Here is a 10,935-nt window from a genome sequence, read left to right as displayed (position 1 = left end):
CTGTCTGCCTTTGCTGAGTGTCAACTTCTGTCCTGAAAACAGACCAAATAAACCCTGCTTTAATATCACCTGCTCTGCCTCCGTGTTCTGCTTTGAGACACACGACACCAACCAGACCTGTGATCATGAGAGAACCTATTAATCATCATTGCGGTCTTAATTAAAGGGTAGATCCACCAAGTCTACACATTAAGGTGTGTTTGCGGGACTTGGGGAGCGCTAGTGCATATGAGGAAAAAGTTGTATGAAGCCTTTTTGTGGCTCCAGAGGAAGCTGCATGTAATCACTCAGTGGCTAAGTTGCATTGTGGGTAACATAAGCACCAAGTTGTCAAAAGGTCTCATTGTGCTCCTATAAGACTGCTGGATTCATTATGGAGGGTTTAAAAACAAATGATCAAAATACTGCAGAACCAGGGTATTGGATATTTCATTCCACCCATTTTTCTTTCTTTCTTTTTTTCAAAACCTGTCACCTACATTGACCACAATGCAACGAAACCATTACACACACAAAAAAATGCAGGATTTGCCTCTCTATTCAGTAGTAGTACTCCCCAAGACCTGTACACTCACTTTAATTTGTAAACTTGGTGGAGTTACCCTTTAAATGTCTCATATTTAATCCCATAATATATTTTAATCGCAGAAGTCAGTTTCAGTTAGTCCCAGAAACATAAAATAAATAAAACTTCACTGCAGTCGCAGGATAAACTCTTTTGACCTGATTGCTGAGTCACTTCAAGTCAAGCTCAGTTCGGGAAAGCAGAGGTTTGCCAAACTGGAATCGTACCCCAACTTGGTCAATTTAACTCAAAATTGGACGCACTTTTGGCAAATGTTGGTATAGCACTGTAATATTCAAATTTCATCCAGCATCTTGACTGAGGGGATAAAAGTAGACGCTTCAGCAGCTCACACAGCAGAAAGCTGCTCAGAGGAAGGAAATATCTGGATTGTGCTTTGCGTTCCAGCTTCGGTGCAATATGAAGGAGGTCACAAACATCTCCTCGCTTTTTGTTTTTTATGAGACTGTCCTATGTGAGTAGGTGGAGGCCTCCTCCTCTTCAAAATGATTTAATGTAAATGTAAATGCGCCACAAAAGACGTCAAATCAAAACAGAGGGACACACCCTGAACCATAACATGACTTCATTTTCCATTTACTTTTTTTTTTTTTCTTTTTGCCTGACACCACATTGAAATTCCTTCAGCAGGATAATGTCACAGGGCAGCCTCTGCAATGCTTCACTAGGCTGCTGTATTCCTGTTTTAGTTGAGTTAGCGCCACAGGTTTGTCATAAAAATGCAGTCGCACACATGCCGATGCATCTTATTACTGCTGGAGGAGAGGACGCAATTTACAGTTGTGAATTCTTCAGACACTTTGGAGCAACAGTGACACTGAGCCGAGGACTTTTTAATTTAATAATTTATTGCCTTTCAATTTCTCAGTGTTATTGTCGAGGTGAGATTCAGACACGACGAGCGCCGAAGCATTTCTCCACATCATAAATCAGACTGATGCACACTGCAGACCTTGGTTTATGTAAGGCTTACGTAACAAAGTCATTCACTTTCTGTTTTTGTATTATAATGGAATACCTCATTTTATACATAAATTGGAATCTATAACCCCACTTTTAACAAGTTTACCACTTAAAACTTGTTGTGCGGGAGCTTAATTTATGCAGGTCACAACCCTGAATAATCACTCATGCGGTGGGAAAATGAGTGCAGGAGGACTCCTCGTAGGTAGGAAATGGTGTATCGTCTGCTGTTTCCACTGGAAACAAATGCACAAATTGAGTGGAATTGTGGTTTAGCACATTAGATCGCTCTTAACATGTTGGTTCTTGAGATATAAGATCGCAATTATTCTTCCCTCGAGGCGCTGCCTTTGCGACCGGAGCATCTTAAGCTCACTGGAAAAAGCATCATCATTACATCTGAATGGCATTTGTTGGATCCACACAGTGAAATTCGCCTTCTGCTTTGAATACTATACTGGTATAATTTTTCAGTACTGGAATATATTTTCAAACGGGTCTTTTTGTTTCCAAAATAAATACACTTATAATCCTCAAAGTGTAGAGTAAGAGCTAGAGTAAATTACAGTTCCAAGCTGTAACAAAGCTTTTCAGGGCTCAACTCAACAGGTGACCATCGTGTGTATTTTTGTCTCCTTTAAGCTAAACTGGGCCTGTCATTTGATGCCAGCAGGCCACTAAATAACAGGTGGTCACTGTGTTAAAGGAAGCTCAGAGAACACCTGATTTCAACTTGTGGTTGTAATTTGCAGTCAGACATATACACATACATATATATGGTATTAAATTATGTCTTTTTACACTTTGTACCATATGACAAGGAGTTTTCCCCCATGTCTGTTTGCTTGTTGGTCGGTTTGTCAGCAGGATAACAAATAGACAACTGAACGGACTTCCACAAAATCTAAATGAAGGATTGGTGTCAGCCCAGAATCAACCCCATTAAACTAAGGTGTGGATCCAGATAAAGGGATGACTCCAGGAACTGTTTCTTGCATTCTTTAGCATTACATTTTTGTTTTTTGTTTTGTTTTTTTAGATTCTTATGATCAATTCCTAAGAGAACAGTGCATGAATCTAGATTAAAAAGAAAAAAAAAAACTGTTGTAGTTAGGTTAGTACAATTTGATGCATAAAACGGATCCAGACTGAAACATGATTTCATAGAGGGCAGTCTTTTTTTCAGCTGCTATATGGGAACGCAGTCATAGAAGCCTGCAACTCTCCCCAATGTGCGGCTGAACTAATGGGAATTCAGAAAAGAATCGATGTTGAATAAGCCTCGCTGAATTAAAGTGGCCTTGCCCAGAGGTATGCACTCTGCTGAGTGCCACGCTCGTTATGGCGTTAAATACTTGAAAATAAACAGCTATAATAGCCTTCATAGACAAATTCAAATGATGTTTGTGGAGGAAAAATGCAGGGTGAGATGGGCAAAAGTCAGGTCTAGCTCTACTTAAAAGAGTTTATTTTTGTGAAAACACTCAATTTCAAGTCCTGTTTTCAGGTCAGTGTTCATTCAATTTATTGGCTTCTATCAGCAGGAGAAAAATTGTGTGTGTATGTGTAGTGTGGTGTGTGTTCTCTAATCAGTAATCAGTGTTTCTTTTTCTTTCTTTCTTTCTTTCTTTCTTTCTTTCATTCTTTCTTTCTGTGGTTACCACAGCCTAAAGATTTACATTTGTTTGTTCTACAGCATTAAATACAACATTAGATGTCCCACATTTGAATTACAACATGCTTATGTGTCTTAAAAATGGCGGTTGCTAATAAGCAGCTAAATGAGGCTACGGATGTTGTCACAGACATTAAACGTCATCACACCGTACACAGAGACTCATCTACTCACTAGTTCATCTTTACAAACTATTCTAACTTTTACTCTACAATTTGTAGACTGATCAGTTACTAATTGTTTAGTAATACACTTAGAGGTGGTGACTTTCAAGTCATATATCATAAATCTATGTTTTATAACAGAGATCATTTCCAGTGACAATCCAAAACCAAATTAAAATATCTCATTGGTTTTTTTCCTGTGAGGAAACCAGGGCGATGCTAACTTGAAGGTTCGCCCACGAAAAACACGCCATCACTGCACCAAAGTAAAAAAAAAAAAAAAAAAAGTAGCTGAAAATGGAAACACTTCAGTATGGTTCTGAGGTACTTGTAAGTACATTGAAAAATATTAAGACTAAATTCCAACACTGGTTTCAGCTTTTATTGCTCCTGCCCTCTGTGGGCACTTGCGCAGTTTCCCAGAAGTCTAATAAACTTTTCTAAAAACCATCTACGCCAACTTGTCAGGGCTGTGTGAACGAACACAAACTGGGTTCCTTCCTGTCCTGAGTGGGACTTTAACAGCTTGGCCCCGCTGGCAGCCTCCTCCAGCCTGTGAAGTGACGGAGGGGCTGTAATTTGAGAGTGGCGCTGAGGTATTATTAGCCAAAAACCCGAGCGCGCCACTTGAGACGGCCAGATGTTGCGTTTGAGGCACCAAGTGAAGTCGGCGGTCGGCTGCAACCATCTCCACGCTGAGCGAGAGCAAAACTCCCAAACACACGACCTTCCTGTTCGCGCACAGTGATGGAGGCTGACAGGCTCGACTGAAGCAAGAGAAGACGGGCCACTGTCACCCGCTTGGACAAACGGAACGGGGATATCGAGCTGGACGTGAAAGCCGCAACAAAGCGTGAACTAACCGGACGTTTAAACCAGACTGAGATGTTTGTGTTTCTGCGCCGAGTAGGAGTTAAATAGTCCGCCGGTGTGACACTTTAGCTGTGGGGAAAAAAGAAAGAAAAAAAACGTTTTAAACTCATATATCCATACTTGTGTGCGTGTTTTGGGACGAGGCATCATGGCTTTTCTTCTTCACTTGCTCCTGTGTGCCGGGATGTTATCACTGCCGACGTGCGGAGCCTTTTTCACCGGACCGCTACATCCGGAGATGTCCAACGGCACTTTCCATCACTACTTCGTGCCGGACGGCGACTACGAGGACAACGACGACCCGGAGAAATGTCAGATGCTTTTCAAAATGACCGACGAGCGCAAGTGCGGGCTCGACGAGGACCAGGACGCCGTCATACGGGACGACTTCACCATCATCAAGAGGCAGATCGAGGACTCGGCCAGGGTGCTGGAGGGGATCGGGAAGAGCATCTCATACGACCTGGACGGGGAGGACAGCTACGGGATGTATCTGCGGAGGGAGACGGCGCAGATAAGCGAGGCGTTCACAAACTCGGAGAAATCTCTGCTGGAGCTGGAGGTGAAGTTCAAGCAGAGCCAGGAGAGCGAGCTGAAGGAGGAGCACCGGCTCAACGACGACTTTCTGAACATGGTAGTGCACACACGGGACGTCCTGAAGGACACGCTGGACATTTCTCTGGGGCTGAAGGACAAGCACGAGCTCCTGTCTCTGATCGTCCGCAGCCACGGCACGAGGCTGAGCAGGCTGAAGAACGAGTACATGAAGTTCTGAGAGAAAGTAGTTCCTGCTACACCAATCAATACAGTACTATTTTGATGTTTGTTTGTTTTTTTATTCCAAGGGTTGAGTGTGACCATGAGGCAGAGGCAGGGTTTACAAATTTGATCAATCATTATCAGGGATAAAACCGTAAGCTTCAAAAAGTGAAAGTAGAAAAAAACAAAAAAACAAAGCATATTTTCTCATTAAAGGTGCACTATGTCGTTTTGGGGGAAGTCATTTAAAGCAGAATATACCAAAACAAACCTGCTTTGTTTTCATGACTGAATTAACTGACCTTAAAGGACAACACAGTTTCACACTGTTTTACTTTGTTCATATTTGGCGGACCCTGCCACCTTTCTAGCTTCAAACAATACTTTGGGGACCTGCTGAGTTCTTATTAATACCTCATTAATATTGTAAATGTTCTTCTCCAAAACTACATAGTGCCACTTTAAAAATCTAGAGCAGCGGTTCCCGACTTTGGGATCAGAATACATCAAGTGTTCGAAAGATACTGTTGATCTGAGATCACAAGATGCTTAAAGGAATCTCGCACTTTAAAATAGACAAACAGTTCACTTTCGTTGTAGCTGAAAATGACTTAAGTTGAGGCCCATGCAGATAGTTTTGGTTTAATTTGCTCAGGTTTTGTTATATCTAGCTCCAAAATTGGAATAATCAAACCCCACAACCCCCAAAAGCCTGATTCCCTGTCTTTTTTTTTTTTTTGCTAATTTGGTTATTATTATTATTACTGACACAATTCAGGAGGAGTCAGCTGTATTGGTCCCCTCATTGTTAAGTTACCTCATGCCCCTGTTTTGTACAGGGGCCATGTGTTAGAATGTGTTTTAGGACTTCAGCGTACCTCCGCCAACAGTTCCCTTTTCTACTCACTCATAGATACCAACCAACTAAATACACCTAATAATTTTTTATCAACATCAATGCCTTATACCCTAAGAAATTAACCAAAATGTTGGAAACGCACAATGTTAAGGAACGTGAGAAAAAAATATTCCTGGTTCCGCACCAAAAGTTAAACAGGGTCGATTCGTGGTCAAGAACCAACTAACCAACCAACACAACCAATGAGTCCTTGGTGGAAGTAAGTTATAAAGTTAATATTGTCCTCAGTTCTTTAAAATAACATTTTGACATCGTGAGAAACAGCTGATTCATTCACATCTATTGCTTTCATGACAGAAATCCCAAGAGTGTGTTAGAAAACTGGGCAAATAAAACCATTACTGCGAGTGGTGAGTAAGAAAATGTGTTTTGAAATTTAAAAAAAAAAAAAGGGGATTTGTTGGATGGAACACCAATGATATTACTTTTCATAGAAACACCACAGGGGATGATATCCTCTTTCACAGTAATAATATATGACAATATTGTGATACATTTTCTGGAAAAGAGCTAGCTGTCAAATCATTAATAGACAAGATTACCATTCAGAAATGTCTGCCTGTGGCTGATCCAGCAAACTAAAATACCTGATAAATCAAAGTGCTTCATCATATTGATGCAAAGATCCAATATTGCCATAAAATGTTCCTTGTCAGTCATTAAAATTCACCAAGGGATATTTAATAGCTAATGTGGTATCGATGATACGGCAAAACCTCTACACAAATTTATATCATCTGACTGAAACTGTCTTATTGCCCACTGCTTGTGAACGCTGTAATAGTCCAATAAAAACACACAATATTGGTAAATACAAATTACAGTAATATTTTCCAATTAGTAACGTATGGCCTTGTGTGTGTGTGTGTGTGTGTGTGTGTGTGTGTGTGTGTGTGTGTGTGTGTGTGTAAAACAACGGCTTACAACATGAGTCAGCCAATCAAAAAAAGTGAGAACAGGAACTATCAGTTCCTGAGACATAAGTACTGTTGTCCGATGAAGGGTTTCACAAAGCTCATTCAGTCCTCGGAGAGGAAAAATAACAAGCGACGAGTGAGTTTTGGAGAAGATTAGCAGATTCACTTCAGGATTACGAAAAAATCTTGGACACGTTTGGACAGCTTACGTGTCAGCATCGATATTCGCCAGTGAACGCTGCGTGTGTGGGTTTGATTCCCGCCCGGGAAGCTGACTTATTGAGCTTTGGAAAACTCTGTTGACAGGGTGGACCTCATTCAGCCTGGTTAAAAGCTCCTAACATGAGCGACGTCATCGTTGTTCTCCTCTGACAAATCCAGATGAATGTTTATAAGAATATCAAATAATGTTTACATATGAACACCTATCTGTTGTAATATTTTGCTTCATAGGCTACGGCACACTTTGCACAATTCTTCACTGTTGCGGTGCTAAAGGTTGTGACACGGTTCAAAATGCAAGGCCTTTACTGTGCCTGTTGTGCACAGGCAGTATACTCTTGTAAAATGTACAGTGTATTATTATTATTAGACGTAAGTAAATACTGTGAGTGCCAATATCTTAATTACAGAACATGTATGTATTCTTTGTTTATATAAAGTTTTGAGATAGAGCTGCATATATCTATACTTGTTTATGTGGTGGGATGTAATGTGTTGACGGATAAGACTGCAGGCAGCACTCGTGGACTTCATGGCCAAACATTAATCTGTGTGACAGCATTCTGAACAGATTGTGTTGTGTCGTCTCAATAAAGAGTTTGTGTTTGAAATACAGTGGTTTTTTTGCAAGAACGTGTTTTGTTTGTGGCATAACGTATCAATTGTATGAGATATTCCTTTAAAGCATGTATGACTTGTTCAAGAGCTGCAGTTTGTGTTCAAACACTTATCAGTGTCACTATTATTAGTTTTTTGTTGTTGTTAGGGTTAGGGTTAGCTAAAAAATGAAAATGTAGTCCCACCCTCATGCTGATGGAATGGCAGGAGAAGTTTCTTTGCATTGCATTGCAGCATTCTCAGCTGGAGTAGATGGCGACTTCTTTTAACACAAAATAACACAGCTCCATGAAGCTCGCTTTTCAAAATCCAAGTCTCCAGAAGTGCTGAGATTCCAAACTGATTTGACAAGACGTTGTTTGCACCTCTCTGCATGCGGCAGAGCTCGTGCACCTGCTTCAGACGAAGTGGTAGCAAATGCTTTGAGCTTAGAAGCTAAAGTGAAGATTTAAGCTTTTAAAAGGGTGTACATAAATCTTTTCAAAATCCATTTGGGTTTTCTGGGCTTCTGGAGACTTGGATTATGCGGAACGAGCTTCATCGAGGTTCTGGTTCTGTTTTTGCCATTGTTGTTGTTCTTTGTGGGGGTTTAAAACAAGTCCACTGCGGGTATTGAAGAGAATGCTGCACTCCGTTTTGCTGTGATGCTCCAGAAGTATTTCGTGGACTACAAAACAATCACACAATTTTCCACTGGGGGTAAGTGCGTGCTGACCAAATATACATTTTTGGGTTAATTATTCCTTTAATGATGTAAAACTGAGATGAACCCATTCCTTATGTTGCTGTGAACCCCACTGGGCTGCATCCTGGCGGTCGTTTGGTTTTTCAGCCAACCCCACAATGTTGCAGAAGCTCTATATTCATTAGAACTGCGTGCTGCAGGGCCACGTGCTTCAAAATTACAAAATTCCTCTAAGTGCTTTTTTTTTTTTTTTTTTACAAGATTTTGAGGTCTGCTGTTAATTACACACATAGGCATTGCCCCCCCAACGAGTGCTTTGAAGGAAGAGGCTGGTCGTTTGGTATTTATGAGGAAAAGACACGTAAGGAGGCTCTGTTGATGGGGTTCTGAGGGGCTGCGGCGGGCCTTACAAACAACTTGTTTTTTCCTGTATTCTGCCCTGGTCTGCTAAAAAACAACTTTTTTTTTTTTTTTTGTCACGCTTCAGCATTTGAAGGTCACGAAAAAGGTGGCGTAGACAGTTTGAAACTTTGTGTTGTAGAAGTTACAACGTCACTTGTACCCAAACCTCCATAAAAGTGATATACAGTAGGTTGTGTAATATCGCAAAGAACAAGGAGACAGCTTCACAGAGCAACACAGAGTCATTACATACTTTGAGCCCTCTGATTGCACTCATGACGAAGCAACATAAAGACACTTGGACCAGACACCTGAAAACACCTTTAACCTACTTAGTATGTCCCCCATGTGAGGAAGCAGTCTCTAGTTTTCTTCACTTATTCTTAACCTTTGGATAGATTATCCAGAGGTTATACAGAGGTTAATGATATCAATGAATTTATTTTGCAAGTTTACATATCGTTCACAAAGGAACATTGTGTGCCTCCACCCCCTGCAAGCACGGATAACACATTACCACAAAGTTTATTCCATGACATCCACATATATCCAAACATTCCACTGCTATCAGTGTTGATGGTCTTTTTATACATCAACAGGTGTGCACCGATATTAGCTGCAAAGGTGACTGATGATAACCATCACCTACCCTTTGAAACTCGGGAATGTCATGTCAGTGTCATGTGACCTGATGTGTTATCCTGGGTTAATGATTGGAAAATTAAGCTTTAAAAGTCGGTACTCAGATGTTAGACGTTAGTGTCACTTGGACTGAAGACTCTGCAACACATCACACCAGGTACTCGTCACCCTCAGTGAACCTGCGGAGGACGTAGGAAGCATTATACTGAACAAGGTATGACTGAACACAGTAAAAACTCTCATGAGGAATAATTCATTTTGTTGTTGGCGAATATGTCGATGAGTTTCTTGACTAATCGAGCAGTTGTTGGGTTGATAAAATGCCAACAAGTAATTACAAATATTGCATAAAATTTACCAAACAAATCAAGGTGCTGTCCTTACATTTCTTGTCTAGCAGGATTAAAAATTTTCCAGATAAAATGTCATAAAATGATTAAATTGATCATCAACATAGTACAATAATCTTCAGCAACTTTAGGTCAGTTGAAATATCTCATTTATATGTGTTCTCTCAATTGTGACTGCACATGCATTACTCAGGGCATGAGCAGTAATTAGCTCAGCCACACTAGCGGCATGCCTCCAGGTTTAGGATAAAGTAAAGTTGGCACTCTTGTCCAGACTGACACGTTCCCTGTGCTCCCTGTTGTGGAATTTCAGCTCACTGGGCCATTCAGGAGAGATGGAGAAGAACTCAGAGACACTGATGGCTTGCGTTGAGATAGTTTATAAAACAAGATCTTGGAGGACCAACATAACATCACGTCTGTCTGCACAGAGCGTTGCCATGATAATCCTCCCGAGTCTCCCCAAGTGTACAAATTATACCCTACAGCTTCAGGAGGCAGCGCTTTCCATACGTGGTTATCTGTTTAACAACATAGCAAGGGGGTGATAAAGAATCTCTCCCCTGTAGCCAGAGGACTAAGAGGTCAGAGACACTTAGTCTATAAACATAGATGGAAGGTCTCCTTACGAGGTTTACGCAAACAGTTAGCTTGGCCTTGGCTTGGTGTTTGTATGTTCTGTGGACTTATCTACAGTTGCTTTGAGTATCTAGGTTGCAGAGACCATGAGAAGATTGCTCGGAGATCAATCCTCACTATCATTATCCAGACTTTAACGTCTGTACAAGACACGTATGACCTCCTATTGTTCGGGGACATGCTGTCCTTGGAGAATCAGAGGTGTCGTTATCAGGTTGCCATTCAACTGATGTTGTTATTTTATGCTTTTATGTTATGTAAGGGGACCTTGGGTGACTTGAAAGGCGCCATCAAATAAAATGTATTATTATTATCATCATTCCAAGTCTTAAAACCGAGTCAGACTTTTCTGAAAGAAAAGATGTCAAAGATATTGTTATTGCACAGTAGTCATAGCTCTCACACTCTCAGGTCTTTAATTACAAATCCATATTGAGTTGTCTGATAAATGCATGCAATTCCTGGACATACAAATTTTTTTGCACAATCCGTCCATTATGGTGTCAACGCTGCATTTGCTA

General features: G+C 40.8%; 1 protein-coding gene across 1 annotated transcript; it reads left to right on the top strand.

Moving 5' to 3' along the window:
* The first annotated feature begins 3,665 nt into the window (after positions 1-3,665).
* On the top strand, positions 3,666-7,689 carry fibinb (fin bud initiation factor b). Its single transcript, XM_037096407.1, has one exon. It carries the CDS (start codon positions 4,410-4,412, stop codon positions 5,034-5,036), a length of 627 nt encoding a protein of 208 aa, XP_036952302.1. The 5' UTR covers positions 3,666-4,409; the 3' UTR covers positions 5,037-7,689.
* Positions 7,690-10,935: the final 3,246 nt, after the last annotated feature.

Source organism: Acanthopagrus latus, chromosome 4 (assembly GCF_904848185.1).
Source record: "Acanthopagrus latus isolate v.2019 chromosome 4, fAcaLat1.1, whole genome shotgun sequence".
Lineage (NCBI taxonomy): Eukaryota > Metazoa > Chordata > Actinopteri > Spariformes > Sparidae > Acanthopagrus > Acanthopagrus latus.
Note: the sequence above shows the minus strand (reverse complement) of the source record. Positions and strands in the feature narration are given on the sequence as shown.

Coding starts and splice junctions, on each gene's coding strand:
- fibinb (XM_037096407.1), top strand. CDS start 4,410: ATGGCTTTTCTTCTTCACTTGCTCCTGTGTGCCGGGATGTTATCACTG.